Below are 22443 nucleotides of genomic sequence, written 5' to 3'. Positions count from 1 at the left end.
GCATGCAGAAAATACTGACCGTAATGGGGGAAAAAAAAAAGACACCAGGATCCATGTAATCAATGCAATTCAACCATTTCTAGAAAAGACATTTTAAAAGCCTCTGGCTATTAAATGCCAAGCACTTAAGAATGCTGATCCACTTAAGCATGAAATTACAAATGAAAAATTCTCGTAGGAGAAAACATCCTTACTATCCACAAAATTCATTGTGAATTGCACAAAATTAATTTGTACTTTTGCAGCAAGAAAACAACTTACCAATAATCATCTTTCATCATCCAAATTGGGATTCGTCTCCTCCCACAAAGCTTTTCTTGCCATAGTGGCTTTTCTCTGGCAGGTCTCATTGTGTGGTATTTGTTGCCCCAACTTCCCTGTCCATCTGCAAGCTCCCTGGTGAGCAGGGATAGCCTCTATTTGTCTGTCTCCCTAGCGGAGGTCTGTCACTTATCATCAACTCATGCTAAATGTCTCCTGAGAGGGAGCTTTGGAATCCAGGACCTGTGTTTGAATCAGCTCTGCCACTTAATAGTCATGTGCTCTTGGGTACTGGCTAAATAAAGAAAAAAGTTTTTTTTTTTTTTTTTGTGTGTGTGTGTGTGTGTGTGTGTGTGTGTGTGTGTGTGTGTGTGTTTTCTCTTTGGCTATTTGTCAGAAAGTTGACAGGTACAGTTTTAATATTTTGAACTGTAAGCCTTAGTTTATCATATATAATATGAGACTTGGTGGACTCCAAAACCTATATATAGTTACTATGAGGATTAAATGAAACCAACAATCTAAATTTAAAAACACCTAAAAATCTAAAGGAAATTAAAAATCTAAATCTTAAAACTAACTCTTACACACACTGGGTAGTTTCAAAAATAATATTTCTCTCATTTCCCATTACCACCATTTTAACTTCATACCCTATCACCCTCTCTGGGCTGCAAATCTCTCATTCTGCAGAAGAAAAAATTTGTTACTGCTGGGCACTGGAAAAGGGACAGCCCACACCCACACCTTCACACAGCCAATGATTCCATTTCCTGCTTGCTGATCTGGGAAGCACGGCTCCCAAGTATTTCAAAAGAAAATCTGTTACAGTAAACAAGCTCCAGCCTCTGTCTACTATGGTCTGGATGCACCTGAGACATCCTTGACATTTCCTTTGATAAAAAGAACAGGTTAACCTGCAGTCAGGCCTTGTACAATCGCAGCTAATGGAGCAAACAACACTGGGGCCTGTTATATTCCGAGCATCATGCTGGGGGCTCTTCATAGCTTATTTTATTCTAACTCTAGGACATGGCTACCATTGTCATCCCCATTTCACAGAAGGGGAAACCAAATCTCAAGAGAGGTTAAGTCATACAATTAGTTAATTGACAAAGCTCTTATCTGAATTCAAGTCAATTGGTTCCAAATCTATGCTGAGATGCTTGGCTTTTACTTGAGTAGTCGTTCTTGAACATCCTTAAAAAAGGGATGGGCCAGGGTCCCTAGCACCACATTAGTAGAGGTCAGGTGGCAGGCATTCAGAGCAAGGCCAATGGCCTTGCCTGTGGTCCTAAGGCTGTGGACAGAGCATATTGAGAAGGCAGCACTCACCTTCCTGGCTGTGTTTGCAAAGTGGGCCCCACAGGCCTTGCAGCTTGGTTCCAAGCCTGTTGGGGATGGGAAGGAGCTGTACCCAGGGTTGGAATAGGCTTGTGTCCTGGCTCCGGGGGCTGGTGGGACCTCCTCAGGCTGTCCATCCAGGCAGAACCAGTTGCAGCAGGTTGCCCACATGATAAAATCTGGTGCAAGGGAGGAAGGGAGGAAAGGTCCAGGTTAAGACCCACCAGTACTGCAGATTCCATCCCCAAGAGTACAGGTGAGCAGGGACGCTGGAGCCACACCTTCCAAGTAGAAGACAGGATGTGTCCCAGGAATTGAACCCAGGCATGCTTAACCACTAAGCCACTTCCCTGGCACTTTTTATTTTTTATTTGGAGACAGGATCTTACTGTTGCTCAGAACCTCGCTAAATTGCTGAGATTGGCCTTGAACTTGTGATGCTTCTGCCTCAGCCTCCCAGGTAAGTGGGATTATAGGTATATGCCACTACACTCAGCTCTACTGTTAATTCCTATTATGTACATGAGGCAAGGGCATGGTGGCACATACCTCTCTAGTCCCAGCTACTTAGGAGGCTGAGAGAGGAGGACTGCTTGAACCCAGAACAGCCTGATAAACAGCAAGACCCTGTCTCAAAAAAAAAAACGATGCAGTGGCACATGCCTGTAATCTCAATAGGTTGGGAGGCTGAGGCAAAAGGATCTAAGTTCAAAGCCAGCCTCAGCAACTTAGCGAGGCCCTAAGCAACTTAGTGAGACCATGTCTCAAGAAAAAAATAAAGGGTTGGGGGCAGGAGATATGGCTCAGTGGCTTTCAATCCCTGGGTAACAAAAAGAAAATGAAAAAAATACATAGATAAAGCAACTCAGGCTCAAAGAATCAAATACAGAGAGCTAAATCAGAGAGAAAGCTAATCTGTAGAGTGCTTAGATTCTAAAACCCTAGGTTTTCTGACTCTAAATCTCAGGTCCTCTTCTTTACGCCATGTTGTCCTCTCATTTCCCCTCTTGCCAGTCTGTAAAACCAGCTACTCTTACATATGTGCCCCTAATTCCAGGTAAACTACTAGGACAGCACTTATGACAGTTTCTTACACAGGTGATTTCTTCTCTACCCCGAAGTCATAAATTCTTTAAGGGCAGGGACTACTTCTCATTCCCGTCTGTACTGTACCCTACCAGCCCTGTGCCTGAAGCAGATGTTCAACGAATGTTTGCTTCCTTGCTGAATCAGTGCCTCTGAGGGTTTAAGAAGTTTTGGATTATTATTCCTGCTTTACACATCAGATACTGGTACTGGGGGCAAGAGGATTGATGATTTTTATGATCAAAAAGAGAATCCAATCTCTCAAATATCAGATCACCTATAAAGATACTAAGAGAGCCCACTAGAATACGAAGCATAGCTGTGACCTATGGGTATTTTCCACAGCAGAGGAAGACAGTCATTATGGACATTCTGAGCCTGAACTCTCTGCTTACAGAGATAATAAATGAAACATTTAGCCTTATTATTGAATAATTAGTTCACATAAAAGAATAATACTTTCTGTTCTGTTGCCTGACTCATGGTTTTAACAAAGGCACCTTCATAGCAAAAGACATGATAAGCTGGAAGGAACTAGGAGGTATCCCTTGGTCGACTTGTAGAAGAAAGAACAAGGCCAGTTAGAGGAAGTAACCTCTAGGTCCCCAGGTTAACCTTAGGCCTCAATACACCTGCAATACAAGTCATTCTCTTTGGTAGACATGTCTTATTAATACCTGTCTATGACTACTTGCCTGCAACCCTTATGAGAAAAGGGAATGTAACAATCTTGCAGTTCTTAGTCAGACAGGTGGCTCAACAAGGACTGCTGAACAAATGAGTCACATACAATATTTAAATCTTCACTAACCACATACTCATTCAATTTCCTGCACATCAAAAACATTTCTCTCAGATTCAGTATTGCTTGTCTGCAGATTCTAAGTTCCCAGAAGACAAAGACCTCATCTGCCTTCCTTGAATTATGAGTTCACACGGAATAATGAAGCAAAAAGTTCATCACACTGTGTGTGCCTGTGTGTGTGTGATAAAATAAATGAACTCTTTGTTGACAAGAGAATGAGGACAATGGAGGAGAGTATCCCTCTGAAAAAGGAACTTTGTTAATTCTTTAAATCACATGTTGGTAGACACATTGGAGACAGTATGTAATGATAAGAACACAGGCTCTGGAATCAGAAGGTCTGGGGCCCAAGCCCTGCTTGACTGCTCATGGGCTGTAGTCTTCCTCTAGTAGGCTGCACCCTTCCCTACTTCATGTTTCTCCTCTGGACATTCCACAGGACATAAAGCGCTAAATAAACATTAGTTGTTGTTATCTGCATTATAACTATTCCTTTAATTACAACTTATCTGGGAAGGTAAGATATAAAGTAAATCTTGAGGTTTCACCACAATTACCTCTTGGCTTTCTGGGCTTATCTCCTGAAAGGGAACAAGATTGTAGGTGATTCGTCAATTTTTACTAAAAGCTCTTCACATTCACATATGCCTGTAACCTTTACTGAAGCAAACCACCTACCCTTCCCAGTGTTAGGTGAGTAAGGCTTAATTAGTACCTATGCTCAAGAAGCCCATAGCTGGGTCAGAGAATTAAAACTGCAAAACCAAAAATTGAAATTTCAGGGTGGTCCCTGCTTTTTAAGGGAGGCTTATACCTGAGGGTGGAGGGCTACAATGATGGAAGGATAGCTCTATAGGGGCAGAGGCAAGACCAGAGAGACTTCTCAAGTGAGGTACCACATCTTGATGTGAGAATAGGCAGGAATTTACCAGGAAGTAAGGAATAGAAGAAAAAAGGCATGCACCATGTCATTAGAGAAACTACAAAATGCTTGATTGGTCAAGCGTGGGAGTAAGATGGGGTGGGACAGATAAGGGCACACAAGTTAAATAAACAGGGAAGACCTCATATTCCAAGGTAAGGAATCTGGTCTTTACCTTATATGTAATGGGATACAGCTGGGGTCTTTAGGCAGCGAGGTTTTATGATGGTATTTGCACATGAGAGTGCACGTATAGTACTAATCAGTGTAGAGGACAGATCAGCAAGGAGAAGGTTAGGAGCAGGAAACTGCTAGAGTAGTACGGGCAAGATATGAGAATGCAGACTTAAAAGAAAGGGACAGACAGATCTCTGACAGAATTAGCAGGATGTGTCAATTAACTGAATGACATAGGAAAAGGAGAGAAAAAGGAGTATAGGACAAATGCAAGGGCCTCTTAATTCACAACAAGAAAACTAGTGAATTCATTTACTGGGATAATGCTCTCAGGAGGAGGCATCTGTCGTGTGGAGGACAGCAGGTACGAGGCTGAGATGATGAGCTGAGGTATTGTGTCCAACTATAACTCAAAAATAAAATAAAAAAAGAAAAAAAATAAAAAATAAAATAAAATGGACTGGGAATGTGAGAGGCGCCCTCCCAGCAGCTCAGGAGGCTAAGGCAGAAGGATCGCGAGTTCAAAGCCAGCTTTAGGAAAAGCAACTCAGTGAGGCCCTGTCTCCAAATAAAATATGAAATAGGGCTGGGGATGTGGCTCAGTGGTTGAGTGCCCCCGAATTCAATCCCAAGTAACAGCTCCCAACAAAAAATAAATTAAATAAAATGGACTGGGTATGTAGCTCACTAATACAGCAACCCTGCATTCACTTCCCAGTAGCAAAAAGAAAAGAAAACCAACTGATAATCACAGACTGGAAAGGAAGTGAGAAGTGAGACTTGCAAGATTCTAAAAATAAATTATTCTTTCAAGAAACTTGATCATGAGAGAAGGCAGTTAACTAAAGAGCACTGAAGATCACCAAGATAAATGTAGACATATTCAGAGACTGCAGAGGAAACCCACAAGACAAAGAGACTGTAAAGAAGGGAAGCTGGGAATCAATGAAGGGCTAAAGGGCCAAGAGAAGGAAGAAAAGCAATCAGGTGATTAGACTAAGAGGTAGACTACTCTTGGGCAGGAGAAGGGTTACCTCTTTCACCAGAGAGGAGCAGAGAGGTAAAGGCAGATGAAACCAAAGAGAAGTTCACAGCATCATCGACAGAAAGATAAAAGAATGAAATAAAAAGGAAAGAGGAAATACACTTAGCTATAGAAGAAAATAAACTCTTTGGTTATAGTTCAGTGGTAGAGCTCTCTCCTAGCAAGCACAAAGCCCTGGGTTTGATCCACACCAAAAAAAAAAAGACAAGAAGAAGAAAGAAAAGATGTTTCTTCTACATAGGAAAATTACAATGTGTAGATTCCTTAAGAAGTAAACGCTCTGCCACAAAATGAGCAGACACATTTGGTAAAGCACAAACAGTAGGGTGGGGGCAACCTGAAGGCTGTTATGTTATTGAAATCCACATGCTTTAGCAAGCACTTGGGAAGCACCAACATCAAGGATACAAAAAGCAATTGAACAAGATCTTACCCAAGAGGTCTGTAGCCCCAGAAAGATACTGTAGCTTCACTGTGCCATCCTGATGGCACCCCCCAGCCAAAAAAAAAATCCATCAGCCTGTCCAGATATCTGGTTACTGGGTTCTGTGAGAAGACGTGAAATCTGGGGGCAGGGTTTATGGCTCAGTGGTAGAGCGTTTGCCTAGCATGTGTGAGGCACTGAGTTTGATTCTCAGCACCACATATAACTAAATAAAATAAACATCCATTGATAACTAAACAATATTTAAAAAAAGAAGACATGAAATTTGCCTTTCTGTGATCCCAAAGGTCCCATGTTCGGGTGGAGAACAAAGTCTCTTAATCTAGGTATGTATATGTGGGAAAGGGGATGACTACAGGAAGGAGGAGGCTGATGTCAAGAGTCTCAGTGCTAAAAATACCTCAGACCACCTAGGTCTAATAGAACAGGGTCACTGAAGTCAGCAGACAAGGCTTTTACTCTTTTTGACAGATATTTGAATACCAAAAAAGAAACATTTGCTAATGTGATCATATACAAGTACTCTCCTGCCAAATTGGCAAGCTCTAAGCCTAAATAACAACAGCATTCAGGATAATTTCAGGGCACAGGAGGTTGTAATGTAGACAGTGACACACAAGCTAAACACTTTTTTCTTGGGAATATTCTTTTCACCCCTCAGCACTAAATAGACATGCACACAGCATCTGCTATAGCTAAAGGACTGAAGTGGAGACAACAGTGAGGTGTGGTAAGTGCTACACTTTGATTCAAACTTCACTCTCTGACCTGCAAAGCTCTTCCTGATCTTAAAAGAAAATCAGTATCATGTCTTCACTGAGTGCTTGAAAATTCCTTCCCAGGCTTTCTTCCCCCTCTTCTGAAAAGATGGACTTGGTAATTTAATCCTCAAGAACAGTTTGACTACTCTCCTGCTGTCCTTGTCTGAAATTTCAAGTTCTCCTCTTCCACTCTGCCTAATGGGAGAAAGACAGGAGTTGTAGGATCAGATGCAGGGCGGGGGGCGGTGGGGGTGGGGGAGATAAGAAAAATTTACTATTCCTTGTGGAAGAACCCCGTGTTGAGAGGCAAGAATGGCTAGCCAGTACATAGGATTTTGACGATTTGATAGGTATGCTGGTATTTCTTGGGAGACTTAGCCCTGCTAAATGGGAAAATTATACTTAATAACAGAGTAAGATAAATGACCTCTTGCAGGCAGGTTCAGTTAGAGGCAAAAGGGTAGATAATGTGATTGCTTCCTATTAAGTCCCAGATCCCTAAATAATTTTAAAACACTTCTCTACTTGTTCACCTGCCCATGGCCAATAATTTAAAGTGGATCAGTGGCTATTACTGGCTTTCCTAAGGGAGAAGAGAATAGAAGGGTCGTCCTAGTTTGCAATGTAACTCCAAACCACCTTTCTAACCATCAAAAACTAAGGCAATAAAGTCCCCAAAAGTAGTTCTGCAAACAAAAGGTGTTACACAGATGCAAAGTCAGCTAAATCCTGGAACTAACAGATGTACAGTAAACACAGCATGTAAGACTATACCAAAATCCCTGAAAAATAACTAAAATGCCCCCAAACCTCAAAGAAATATTCTTTGACATGTAAAGTCAGAAATGGCTGGACAACAAATCTTACAGAAGCATCACCAGTTTATTGAGGATGGCACACCTATTTATTGTCACTAATGTATTTCTGGAATGTTTAAAAGCATCTATGCTATAAGTATATAAAGGAAAGTATCCCACCTTACAGATCATTAATTCAGAATGGGCTTAGCTTCATCTTATATATTATCCTTAAAAAGCAATTAAAGTACAATTGCAAAGGCTTTGAACAGAAATGCTGTGAAAGGCCTATTAATATGGCTTAGCTAAGCCTCCCTGAAATAATTGATAAGTAATTACATATTTTGAGAAGGAGAAAGTATTCACTAGAAGAATGCTTCTTATCTGCCAGGCACTGAGCTAGGTCCTTTACCTAGTGTTCTCATGTGATTCTGACAAGGTTGATTAGTTCTTGCTTTCAGGTAAAGCCAAGGCTTAGAGAACTTGTTAAATGTCACAGCCAGAAGTTAGCCAAGCTAAGATCTAAACTTAGGTCCCATAGACCCTGAAGCCTATGCTAAATAGGCTACAAGGGAAATACTTTGATTAAAAAAAAAAAAAAAGCTAACCAGGCATGGTGGCATACACCTATGACTCAGGAGGGTGAGGTAGGAGGATCATAAGTTCAAAGCTAGCTTCAGCAATTTAGCAAGGCCCTGGGTACCTTAGTGAGACCCTGTCGCAAAATAAAAAAGGTTGGGGATATGGCTCAGTGGTTAAGCACCCCTGCGTTCATTCCCCTTAGTACCCCCAAAAAAAGTCATCTGTCTACCCTACAACCCATCCCCCTCTGGGATCTGGCTCTCCGGCTCTACTAGAGCTTTCCTATCAGCATACAGGCATGCTCCAGGATCTGCTGTGTTTTAAAAACTCTTCCTTATCATAAGACAAGTACAAATTACATCCAGTATACGTTACCACCACCCATAAAAATGGGTGAAAAGAAGAGAGATTCCAGCAAGCAATGGTAAGGATGTAGGGCAGCTAGAACTCAAACACTGCTGATAGAAGTGTAAATTTAATACCATCAACTTGGGTGTTCCAACTCTGTCCTCAAATGTTGGCAACTGCCTTGGGTGCCCACATTCCACCTCAGGTGGCTTTCGATACCTTTCTAAAGCTCGAGATTTGGATTCCTCTTTTCATCTCCCCACCGTGCAGTGGGCTAACTCATGTTTCATCTGCTACTTACTTATGTTTCATTCCTTAGGGCCTTTGGGTTTGCTGTTATTCTTTCTGCCTGGACTATTTTCCCCAGAACTCTACCTGCTTGGCTCCTTCTTGTCATCCAACCCTCAGCTTCAATGTCACTTTCTAATCTCATGTATTGCAAACACTTGGTACTAGTTGGCATTATCCACTTGCTTGCTAACTGCCTTTTCTCACTAGACTAGAAACTCCCTGAGAGCAGGGACTTTGTGTCCTATTACATTTCCAGATTCTAGAGTGGCTTCTAGGAGGAAAGAATAGTCTCTCAAGTAGCTTCAATTCCTTTTGCTCTCCAGTTCTTTCTCCATAAGGCATCATCCTCTCCCTTCCTTCCCACATAGATACTTGCAGTTCTCTAATAGAACCCTGTTGCATTTTAGAATGAAAAGCCCCACTCCTCACATGGTTAAGACTTTGCCCCTTCTCCAATTCATGCTGTGCTCCTTTTCTCACAAAGCTTCCAGCCATAGTGAATCTTCAGCTCCTCGAGCTGTGGGTGGGTCTCTATGCTTTCTTTCCTGCCTCTACTGCTCCTTCCCATGCTCTGATCTCAACTCAAGCACCATGTCTCTTGGGAAGTCCTCTCCAGTTCCACATACTTGCTCATGTCTATTGCTTTCCTTCAGAACTATCATAATCTGTAATCATATTTTTGGTTCACAGTCTACCTCCCAGGGCAAGAACCTTGTTTATCATCATCATTTTTTTTTTTTTTTTTAAACCTGGGGCAACCAGCCCCGTGCCACTTTATTGTAAGCACCCAAATAATTTGTGGAATGAACAGACTAAGGTCTAAGAACATTCAAGTACTAGTTCTTTCCTTGGGATCAAAAGCATTTTCTCAATATAGTTATAAAATGACTGTAAGAAGGAAAAATTCTTAATGAAAAATGAAGGGGAGCTAACCTTAGGTTACCTAACTTTTTGCATCTGTTTCCTCACCTATATACGTGTGTGTGTGTGTGTGTATAGAATATATACATATACCTCACCTCATCTCTATACCCAACTAGGAGGATAACTGTAAGAATAAGAAATAACATAAAATACTTCAACATTAGTAAACATTTGATAAATAGTACATCAAAAAATTATTAAACCACAAGTTATAATTTTAAAATGGCAACTTCCCATATATTTAAAAGTGATTCGCCTGGAAAGCCCACAGTCTCTCTCTCTGGTCACGAAGAGCGGAGGTGGGGGGAGGGTGAGAAGGGTCCTGACAAAGGTGATGACATGCTGCGCATGATGACACACACCCATAATCCCAGTGACTTCTGAGGCTGAGCTAGGAGGATCACAAATTTGAGGTTAGCCTGGGCAACTTAACAAGGCCCTATCTCAAGATAAAAATAAAGGACTCAAGGTGTAGTTCAGTGGTTGAGTGGCCCTGTACCAAAAAAAAAAAAATTCAATCACAAGTACCAAAAAAAAAAAAAAAAGCTCATGCCACCTACATGATATAGAATCATCTGTTTCTGGAGAACTCACCTGAAATTTAAAATCATCTCTCAACTTGGAAGGCTGTCTGCCTTTAAAAATAAGTTGGTCAGGCAAGAAACTTGAACTCCCTTGACACTGTTAAATTTAAAACAGAATCTCAGAGTTGCAACTAGAATTTTCCAGTAAACCCACCTGCAGTGGCCACCCCAACTGGGGAAGATTTAAAATACTGGTGACAATACAATAAGCATAAAGTAGGGTGACTACTGTTGTACTTGTAAGTAAGCAACCTGCAGAGTGAACCATATTACCAACTGGTCTCATTGGCTGGGTGTGGGACAATGTAGCATGTTCTCTCTGATACTGAGATTCTTTCTGAAATATTTATTTAGGAATAAAGAATTCAGAACACCTAAGTCACAGAGGAGACAAGTGGACAGTGGAACTTTAGAACCCAAAGCTCAATCAAAATAAACAGCCCTGCTGAAGTGGTACCTGGGCCAGACATAAACAAAGCATGTTTCAGAAGGCTGGAACTTAGCAGAGGAAAACACTTCCAAGGACTTTAAATCCTAACAGATGTCTTCCATCCTCCAAGGCAGTCCTATGGATGTGGGTAATGGATAGTACATATTTCCTAGATAAGAATTTTATTTGAAGGATAAATTTTTAGAAGACAAAACAGTTTGGAGGTGAAAAGTTGTTCCCAAAATGTTTTACTTTGGTTTTAGAACCAGTCAGACTTTACCTTAAATCCTGGCTTTCATGCTGAGTGAGACAACTTGAATGAGTTCTCTCTCTAAGCTTCAGAATAACAGGAATAGATTTCCCTACACCTGGCAGCACATCTTCTGTAAGAGGTGCTGAGTACAGTGATGATCATACTTTTACTGGGTTTTTCAATCTTCCATTAAAGAGAGGACAGTGACGAAAATGCAGGCATTCTAATAAGGCCCAAAGTTTATATGAATTAATGTCTGCCTCTCTCCAAGCCAGCTTCCAGAACCTCCATGAACATCAATGTCAATGACTTTAAAGACACTAGGCCTAGGGGCTCCTCTTATCCACTCCTCAAATTATATTTTAATATAAAGTACTGAATCTGTAGGAGTGAGATAATCTTCTGTGCTGTTCCTTCAAGCAGCAAAGGGAAAATTAAAGGAGCTATTCATATTTAAGGTTCCTTAAACTTCTCTTTTCAGATGATCCTAGAAAATTTTATTTTGTAAGAACAAAGTGAAAACACTCCAAAACATCTAATATATGCCAAATGAGTTATGTCTGCATCTAACATCTCATTTAACATAATAATCCTACAAAAATCAGAATTAAAATGCTTATTTTGTGAACACTGACTTGGGGCCCTGAGGTTTATTAACTGGATCAGAGTCACAAAGCTAGAGGTTGAAGATGGTGAGTACAAGGTCTTTGACTATTTGGGAATCATATAGAAAGAGTAAGCTACTTGCACTTTCCATACTGCCCACAATTAGCAATAGTAATTCAAGGGCTTTGCTGTGAGAGAAGATAATGAAAATCACCTAATATGGCTTGCTTACAGGGAGCAAGTATTTAATACTAGTTCCTCCCCCCTTCTAAAGACACCAAAAAGGGGTACCTACTCACCAAGCCAAGCATTCCACACTTGAGCACTTTATAAAGTGCACTAGATAACTGTAATCCCTCCGATTTGTGAAGCTAAAGCAGAAGGATCACAAGTTCAAGGCCAGCCTCAGCAACTTATCGAGATCCTGTTTCAAAATGGAAAAAAAAAAAAAAAAGACTGGGGATGGAGTTCAGTGGTAGAGTGCCCATGGGCTCAATCCCCAAGTACTGCAAAGAATTTAAAAAAAGTATAATAGTGTAATAAACAGAAAAACCATCCTTAGAAAGCTAAAATTTTCATTTATACATCTGTGGATCATCTGCATTTCTTTCTTTCTACAACTTAATAATAAGCAGGGCGCAGTGGTACACACCTGTAATCCCAGTGGCTCAGGAGGCTGAGGCAGGAGGATCACAAGTTCAAAGTCAGCCTCAGCAAAAAGTGAGGCAAAAAGCAACTCAGTGAGACCCTGTCTCTAAATAAAATACAAAAATGGGCCGGGATGTGGCTCAGTGGTAAGTGTCTCTGAGTTTAATCCCTGGTACCAAAATTAATTAATTAATTAATAAGACAATTTTCAACTTCATAGCTAAGATGCATCTCAGTTTCTATTCTTGCCCATCTTTATTCTAGTTGTGTAGGTTTTTATAGTTTGTTTTTTTGCTTTGCTGGAGATCAAACCCAGTGCCTTGTGCATACTCAAGGGTAAGTGCTCTACCACTGAACTAATCACATCCCCAGCCAAGGGGTCTTTTTAAAATTGTCTCAACTGTACTGAGAGTAACTACTAAATTACAATGAAAGTAAATCTTCAGCACTCAGGGCCTTAGTTTCCCTGCCTTACATTGAGCTATACCCCATTCTTTCAGTACCTCAGATGCCAAGCTTATTTTGGCCTTAGGAATCCCCTTCAAGTATACTCATCCTGGAGCACTAGCTCAAGGAGACCTTCTCTGACCCATATGTGCTCTCATAGCATCCCACACATCTCCCTGTAACTCTAATTCACTCCCTGAAGTATCAGCTCAGCACTATGCTCTGCCAACACTACTGCAAATCCAGGAGGACCAACAATTAGCAAGTGCTACATCTCTCACGGTGATTACAGTCTGGGGGAAGAGCATTCTAGCAGCACTACATCTAACCATAGCTAATGATCTATATATTCTTTTTGAAATATTTTTCTCCTAGAGTTACACTGTGGAAGGTGAAATAGGAAGTAAGAATGAGTATTTATTCTCAGCCTTAATGGCAGCTAAGTGTAATCACCATGTATTCACTGAACTAAATAAAGGTAACAGCAATAGAGTGAAGAGTGGGTGTGGAGGAGCAGAAATTCATGCTTGAAAACTCCACAATATGATTCTAAAATGATTAGCAAACTAAGGGTTTTAAATACATATAACCATAGCAACGCCTTTAAGTAAAGACCTAAGAGTATGTAACATTCCCACTTCAGGCATACTGACAATAATTTTGAAAATGTCTGCTAAGATTACTGGATAACAATAAAAGAATGGCAAGTTTGGCCTAAAATGTAACAGAAAAATGTTAAAGTTGTCAGTTATTACAACAGTAGAAAACCAGAAAGGAAAAGCCTAGAAGAAGAACTGGCCATCATTTCTTCCATCCCTTTCTTGCATCAAAAGGCACAGCTGGTTTCAATGCCTTCCCAATCATATTGTCCTGACACTGTGATGGAAATCACAAAGAATACAAATGAATATGAAAACATCAGAGAAAAGAAATGCTAGAAATCACAGAAACCAACCCTACTAAATACACCAGGTCAGGGTGGAGCTTAGCCTATCTGTCATTCCTGACTCACCAAGACAGAGGGAGAAGCAACCAAAGGATATAAGAAATACGATACCAGAGGCCTTGGAGCATGAAGTGTTAAAATAACATTATAAATAAAGGAAAAGGCAATGGATGTGTAACTGATGTGAGTCTGCAATCTGTATACGGGGTAAAAATGGGAGTTCATAACCCACTTGAATCAAAGTGTGAAATATGATATATCAAGAAACTATGTAATGTTTTGAACAACCAACAATAAAAATTAAAAATAAATAAATAAATAAAGGAAAAGGAAAGAGACTACATTTTCTACTAGCAGTAAGTGAGCTCTTTTCCTGAAGTGGGAACTGCTGTAAACAACTGAAAAACATACATAATAATCACAAGTTATAAATGTTCTTGGAAACTCCCTGGTTTCAACTAGTCCATGACAAATATCTGCAGAGGGAGCTCAGCATCTGCTATGAAGTTCAGGGAAAAGTAATTCTAACCAATGGAGTTGTGCCAAAATATCACCCCCGGGGTCTGACCAATTAAATGGCTGCTTCTTAGTGTGGCATTTAGGAAAGATGACAGATTGAACACTGCAGCAGAGAAACCTACACATTTATTTCAGCCCAGTCATTCTATCCCAAAGGGCAAAGTCAATCAGTAAAGAAAGCAGTTCGAGTAAAATCTCCTACCAATGCTGAAAACAGAATAAACAAACCTGCAGTTTAATTACCACAGAATCCTTTTTCTATTAGAATACTCTTTCCATCAAAACGGACAACAAAATTCTTTGAGAACAGAGACTCTGATCCCCCCAGTAGTCCTGTGCAAGAAAAAGGATGCATCAAACATGCCTGTCAGAACCTTCTGCCTGAAGAAGCTACTTTCACAAGATAATATCACAGTGACTAATGGGCAACTAGGATTTTTCTAAAAAGCAGCCACTGCCAGAGACTACAGCAGAGGGTTTAGCCTTCCCGTGCCCTGGGAAAAGGCAGCACTTCAGGACCAGGATCAAGTAGGATCAAAGTTAAGCAATCTGCCTTTCCAAAATGAACTGCACAAAAGTTAACGAGGTCAAACACTGTAATGAAGAATGAACAGGACTCTAAATCCTAGTGTTTACTAAACCTCAGTATAACTTAAATTTTCTTAAAACAATAGAACCTGTTATATTTCAATTATAAATGAAAAGAATAAAATACTGGGCTGGGGTTGTGGCTCAAGTAGTAGAGGACTTGCCTAGCACATCTGAGGCACTGGGTTTGATCCTCAGCACCACATAAAAAAATAAAGAGACTGTAACCACCTAAAAGCTAAAAAATAAATTTTTTTAAAAGAATAAAATACTGCATCCTGGGGTTGTGTCTCAGTGGTACAGTGCTTGCTTGGATGTATGAGGCAGTGGGTTCGATTTTTTTTTAAAAATAAAAATTTTTAAAAATACTGCATGTCAAGTATTTACCCCACAGTCTAAGACTTAACAAGTGTTCAATATAAGTTAACTATAAATAATTTTAAAAGAAAGTACTTTTTAAGGTTCTTAAAATTTACCTGCTCTATCTGTACCTTTTTTCTTTAAACACACCAATATTTTTAATCATATTCAATTTGGTTCTCCAACCATCCTCCAAGAACTAAATGACTAATCCCAGGCCTTTCCCACTAGCTCAAAATTACACACACACACACACACACACACACACACACAAACTTATATTCACTTGAAGAATGTCTCTCAGAAGTGGTGAGAAGTGGTTTATCCTCCTCATAGAATTTCCTCCCAAGTCTACCTCACTGCTAACGAGTTTCAGTTTGTCATCCACCTCCCAGGCAGTCTACACAATTCAGAATTTCTCCCTTAGCTCCTCAACCCTTCTTCTCCGCCACATCCAAAGAATGGACTGTACACCTTTGGCCCCCACCTGGTGCACCATAACTGCTCACACTGCACTGAGGCCAAAATGGGATTCTGTGATAAATGGAGGATGAATTCAGATGAAGTACCACCTTCTCCCACAGACCTTTAGCTTGGTTCGATATTTAATCTCAATCTGAAAAAATAATGCTGACTTCCTGAACATTTTCTGCTCCTGCCAGGATGTAATATGCCCAATATTTATCCCAAGAAGCAGAAATAAATGGATTTCAATTTCATAGAATGCCACCAAAACCACAACAAACCTTTGCATTCTCATTGTATTCTCTCCTTGCAAAGAAAACCTGTGCTTAATTTGGGCTTCAGTTTTCCTCTTTGCCTCTGTCCTACAACAAAGTGTAAAATATTGTATATTTTTACCACTTCTCCATAGATTCAAGGAAAAAACACCCATGTAAATATCAAGCAGTTTCTTGCTATTTTCACTTGCAAAGTCCCCAGACCATTCCTGCTGATCAGATGTGCCTTTTTTTTTTTTCACCCATTTTCTTTATCCCTTTGCTCCTGGATTTACAAACTGGAAGGATAGGCAATTTTCTTTGTGACATGGCTGGGATATGAAATGCACAAAAAACATTATCAATACCTATACCTGCAGCAAGTATGGTTAGAGACCAGAGAATGAACCAGTTCAGAAATAACTCACAGGACTGCAATAATCCGCCAAGATCCCAAGGTGACTCCCTGCAGGTGGTTATCCCTTAGCCAACTTAGTCTCCTAATGAAGGTAATAAAGCAGATTTCAAAATAAAAAGCAACAAGAATTTGGAAAAACAAAAGTCTCTGAGATTGTTTACCAACAGAGTGACCCTAAACAAATTACTTATTTAACTGCTTCTCCAGAGACTTGCCAACTGAGCAGCTAGCATTTGATCCAGCCTCCAGTATTCAATGAAATTTTTAATTCAAAGATTAATAAAACCTTCACAACCCCCATTCTGTAATTTGTAAAATAATTTGTAAACTACCATGGTCAGAAAACACTCAAAAAGGTGTGCTAGAAATCCTGGAACCTAACAAAATTAAACTATTATTTAAAAGGTTGGTGAATTGCAGGCTAAAATTTCCTATTGTTATTAAAAGAATAAATAGCTAAGCACAGATTGAGTCCTACACCTACCCAAAGTAACAAACCAGCAGTCAATTTTCTGCTTCCAGTTCATAAACCACATGAGTGTGGTGTAAGCTGGGAAAAACAATCATGCCCCAGGAAGAAAGAATAACCTGGTCCCTAGAATTAAGATGTGCACATGCATCAAGGCAAAGGCCATAAAGAACTATTATGTTAGTTTCTTCACAAACCAAAAACAGATTTATTCAGTCAAGCACCAATATTAACAGCCTGACTTTTTTAACCACAGCAAGTTTCAAAACACAGGCATACAAGTTACAGTAAAGAAAAGCACATCCTTGGGGCTGGGGTGGTGGCTCAGTGGTAGAGTGCTCCCCTAGCATGCATGAGGCACTGGGTTAGATCCTCTGCACCACATAAAAACAAACCAATGTATCCATCTAAAGATACATAAATAAATAAATATTAAAAAAAAAAAAAAAAGAAAAGCACATCCTGGTTTGCACTGAACTTCCTGTTTGGGGCTGTCTGATCTCTTTACACCACTGCTCCTAGGCCAAGAGTGTTAGATCTTCGACAAACAGGTAACCTATTCATATGTGCTGACAAATGGCTTACTGGACAGTATTTCAATTGATAATAAAATCCATTACTCTACAAATTAGGTAAAAGATTCACCTAACAAACATCAAAAACAAGCACGAGCCTCTAAGACACTTTCTGGATCTCCCATATTTCATACTGACATTTGTCCTAAAGTAAACAATAAAAACTTAGCACAAGCCTGACTCTAATCCCAGCCACTCAGGAGGCCGAGGCAGGAGATGAGGCCAGCCTAGACAATCTAGCAAGACTCTTGTCTCAAAAAAAAATCAAAGGGCTGTGAACATAGCTCAGCGCACCACTGGTTCAATTACCGACACCACCCAAAGTAGGGGAAAACGAATATAAATAGTGCTGAAATAAGGAAATGAAGTCTGAAATAAAATTTGGAATACAAGGGCTGGGAAAAGGAGCAAAAAAGTTGGAAATGCTTTTATAATTAAATACTGGCCCCTTTCCAAATGCAGAAGGAATAGATTTCTATCAGCTGGTCATCACTGAACAGACCCCAGAAGGGAGAAACTGAGAATCTTCAAAGGGTCCTCCTGGTATGCACTAGCCCAAATCTACCAGCTACTCCGCTAACAGATTGCTTTTGGTATTTCTGCGGTCCTCAGCAGCTTCAAGGCTGAAGCCTCTCACTTTAAGCCTAACTTCCACTGCTCTCAAAGAGTTTCCCAGCCACATTCAGTATTAGGAATAAACACTCATCAACAAATATCCCAGTTTTTATGGACAAGTCATATTGCCTGTTTTCTCTAGAAGAGGAAGGTTGGACTACACTAACCTCTAATGTTTTTTTCCAGCTGTAGAAAAAATTTCAGGATTCAATATTAACAATCTCTGGTCAAATAGATGCCTCTGACATCCCACAGTGCAAATATTATATGCCTTTATCTACTATGCAAGAATTTTTTCCCCTTTCCCTTGAAACACAGAATCAGAAAATTCCCCGCTTGAAAGCAATATACTATTAAACCATAAGGGCTGTGCTTCATACATGGTCTTTTTATTAAGGTCTTACTGTAATCATCACTCAATTCCCACGCTAGTCATATGATTCACAGGGAGAAGAGAAAGGTACAAGAGAACACAGGAGATCTGATCAGCAACATGTGGCACACCCACACAGTGGCTGTTAATGGGAAAAGAATGAGGCAAAATCTGGGTAAAGAAAGGGGAGGAAAGAAGTGCAGTGAGTCAGTGCATGGGAAAACATAGCAAGTTTAATAGAAAACAAGGAAAAGGGAATGAGAGAGAAAGAAAAAGAGGGAAAATCTGAATCACAGAAATTTAAATCTGAAATTCTGTTCATCCATCCTTCATTCATCTGACAAATACTGAATGCCTACTATGTGAAGGAAACTGAACTATATACACTAGGGCAAATACAAAGGTCAACACACAGTTCTTACTCAATGAGGTTATGGTCTTGTAGGAGAAATAAAGGCAAGTACACAAACCACTGAAATACATGGCAGAAAGTGTACTGTGCTATAAAGGCAGCTTAAGTAGAATCCTCTGTTATAAGATATTGAGGATGTGATTACTCCCAGTGATGGATCAGACAAAGGAGGCTTCATACCAAGAGTGAACTGTAAGACAAAAGCAAAACGGAAACAAAGGCACCCAAGGAGGAAATCAAGGATGTGTAAGTACAATGAGTAACTGGATTTGATTTGAGACATAGGCAAACATGAAAGGAGGGATGGTATTAATAATTGCTAGCAATTCAGAGTCATAGCTAAATCAGAGAGCTGGACTGGAGCCAGAGAGAATTCAGAAACCAGCCTAAGAATCTGAACTTTAATCCAGTGGAAGAGGAATGGGAGAAGCTAACATGATAGAAAAAACTAAAAAAAAAACTTGGCCCCTAACTGGCACAGTGGCTCACACCTGAGGCAGAAGGATCACCTGTTATAGGCCAGTCATGGCAACTTAGGGAGACCTTGTCTCAAAATAAAAAATACAAAGGGCTGGAGATATAGCTCAGATTGACCCCTGAGGTCAATCCACAGTATTTAAAAAAACAAAAACACTTGACCGGAAAAAGATAATGAAATCAACATAAAATTAATGTGTGCAGATACATAAAGTCTCTCCAAAGAGAAAAGATGATCAAACTAAAAGAAAAAACAAAAAGGCTTGAATAACAGTATTAATACATTTAAGCAAAGAATGTCGCTATATCAAAGAGTAGTCAACCAAAAACTTTGGAAAAATCTAGGAAAAAGCCGTGGTGTATCTTTGGACTCTGGAACTGCCCGAGGCAAAGAAATACTAGAGTTAGGTGGCACATCATTATCTCTGGAGTAGAACAAGTTTATTTCATGAAGCTTAAATGGAAACAGCAAAATAGCACATAGTGATAACTAGGAGTATGAGCTCTTAGACAGGAACTTGGTTCAAATCTTGGTTCAGCCTCTTACCAGTTTGAACAGAGGCTTAGTTTCCTCACTTTAAGTTAAGAATGATTGAGCCTACTTTTCAGGAGGGTCACTGGGAAAATTAAATGTTCTACTGTACCCAAAATACTTATAATACCCAGCATATAGTAAGCAATCAACAATCTGAGCTTTTTTGTAACTGCCCCACAAATCATCTTATTTTATTAATCCATGCTTACCAAGCGAGCTTAATGTTATTAAATTTGATTTCCCAGATCTCTTGATATCGAAGAGCAATATCCTAGCAAACCCTAGAATCCTGTTAACAGAAAAGGAAATTTTCACTTTAAAATAATAAATTGGCATTCTGTTCTGAGCTCAATCACTCAACCCCAAATGCAATGCTGCCTCCAAGACTCATCATTCCCAGACACCCAACAAAATACATTTTATATATAACCCAAGAACAAATCTGAACATACTGACCAAAACTGAGTCCTCCTGAGAACCTCGTTTGGCATCCCTCTAGCCAGCCCCACCTAAATGCCACTCCCCTAGTTTGTATTCTTTCCCATACTCCTCCATCCTCCACCTCTCCCTTTCTAACCTTCTAGAGGTCAAAGATTTCATCTTACACATTTTTTCGTTCCTTCCCCTCCATATTCCAATATACCTTTCAGCAAACCAAAATACAATAAATATTTATTACAAGAACAAATTTCAAACACAACTTTCATTTAACAACACAATCCCACTGCAATTCACCATTCCTGCACTGAACTCTCTGAACTTTTTCAGATTACTTAACTCTTCTCTACTCCTCCCACCTTTATATTCCTGCATATTACAGAAAATTCAGAAACTTTATTTAACTGGGTTCTCAAGTAAATTATATAATTGGGGGCAAGCCATCACTAGCTCTGAAAAACTTTTATCCATCTCTGGTTGATGTCCCATAGAACTTTTCAAAGAGCAATTCTATGCAGGGTTAGGAAGTATGAGGCCTAGAGTCAGAGTTCATAGTCTTTTCATTCATGCAAATGCTTAATAACAGATTAAGTGGCCCAAATGGGAACTAATACGATGTTCTACTCTAAGTAACCTCCAACCACTATATTCTCCTCTTTCATCCTTCTGTGTCATAAAACTAGAAATCCCCTCACTTTACCAAAACAATTCAATTTGATTCCATCTACTTTTTTCTTTTTTTTTTTTTTTAAGTTGTAGGTGGACACAATACCTTTATTTATTTTCATGTGGTGCTGAGGATTGAACCCAGTGCCTCACATATGCTAGGCCAGCACTCTACTTCTGAGCTACAACCCCAGCCCCCTGATTCCACCTACTTTTGAGAAGCACTATGGTAAAGTGAAAAAAGAACAAATCAGAAGTCCATCTGGTGCCATAGAATAGTAATCATTTTGTCTGTGCCTCAGATTCCTCAATTGCAAAATGGGTATTTTAATATGTTTCTTACAGAATCATTGAGAATTAAATGGAAAAATATAAGAAAGCATTTAAGAAAATGAAGAAGGAAAAGGGTAAGGTGGTAAATTTTTTGAGTGAAACAGACCTGGAGTCAAATTCTAGTTGTATCACTTAACTAGTTGTGTGATCTCAGGTAAATTAAAAATTTCTAGTCCTATTTCTTATCTGTAAAGTAGGATGAGAGGTGTGTAGACAGACTACAGGATGCCTGGCTTATTTTGCGAATTTTTTAAAGACAAAAAATAAACACAATAGACTGGGTACAGCATCTAGCACAGTGACAGGCATAGAGAGCTGCTGAAGTAAATGTTGGCGCCCTGGTTTTTAAAAACTAACCTTCACACTCAGACCTCTTTGTACAAGTTTATGCAAAGTGAGCTCTGTTGTGTCCCTTTTACTTCATTCCCAGTCTCTAAGAAGGCAGCTGGCACTCTGCCTTCACTTCCTCTTCATACACTCATTCATTAACTCCACTTCACTCTACAGAAGCTCTTCTCCAGGTCATCAATGAACAGATGGAGAAATGCATAGCTTTTCCTAAGTCCTCAAACTTCATGACCTCCTCCTCATGATGATGACCTACTGATATTTCTTCCTGAATCTCTTACTGGATCCTTCTTCTGTCTTCCACAGAAAATGCAGTAGTTGGACTATCCTTTGACTTCAAGGACTAATCTTTCTCCCTGTCCTCCTTTCCTGGCTTCTCCTTTTGCTCCCTAAATATGCTCTAGGGTTCTGTCTCCCCACTCTTCCTTTCCTTCTCTAGTGAATTTTACTGGTTTTAGTCTTTAAATATATCCATCATCTATTCTATGTCCACTGCCATACCCTAACCTATCTGCCTCCATCTTTTAAGAAGGAAAGTAAGCACTTCTTCATTGGTTCCTCCTTTGCCACTCTCTATCCTCCAGACAGTAGCTATGATAAACTTTTATTTTAAAAAATAAATTTCTGCTTGTTACTTTCCTGTTTCAAAGTTTTCTATGGTTTCAAAGTCTATCATTCTTTTGAGTAAATACTAGGCTATATGGTCCACAAAAGCTCCACATGATGTGGCCTCCCCTGCCTCACCACTTACTTCACGCCGCTCTCCCTCTCTTTAACCTCACTCAGTCTTCTGTCATGTCTTTATTATTCCTCAAAAAAAAAAAAAAAAAAAAAAGGTATTTATTATCCTCAAGGCCTCACACTTGTGGTTCCTATTAGAAGGAGGGCTCCTTAAG

At 39.7% G+C, this 22443-nt stretch overlaps 1 protein-coding gene across 1 annotated transcript in view; it reads right to left on the bottom strand.

The window, feature by feature from the left end:
* Rffl (ring finger and FYVE like domain containing E3 ubiquitin protein ligase) overlaps positions 1-22443 on the bottom strand; it is a 62722-nt gene that overhangs the window by 14374 nt on the left and 25905 nt on the right. The window contains exon 3 of the mRNA XM_076870537.1: positions 1597-1784. Coding sequence (XP_076726652.1) covers positions 1597-1784 — 188 coding nt within the window. The remainder of the gene's footprint in view (positions 1-1596; positions 1785-22443) is intronic.

Source organism: Callospermophilus lateralis, chromosome 11 (assembly GCF_048772815.1).
Source record: "Callospermophilus lateralis isolate mCalLat2 chromosome 11, mCalLat2.hap1, whole genome shotgun sequence".
Taxonomy (NCBI): Eukaryota; Metazoa; Chordata; class Mammalia; order Rodentia; family Sciuridae; genus Callospermophilus; species Callospermophilus lateralis.
The sequence above is the reverse complement of the archived record's forward strand: the minus strand, read 5'-3'. Positions and strand labels throughout refer to the sequence as shown.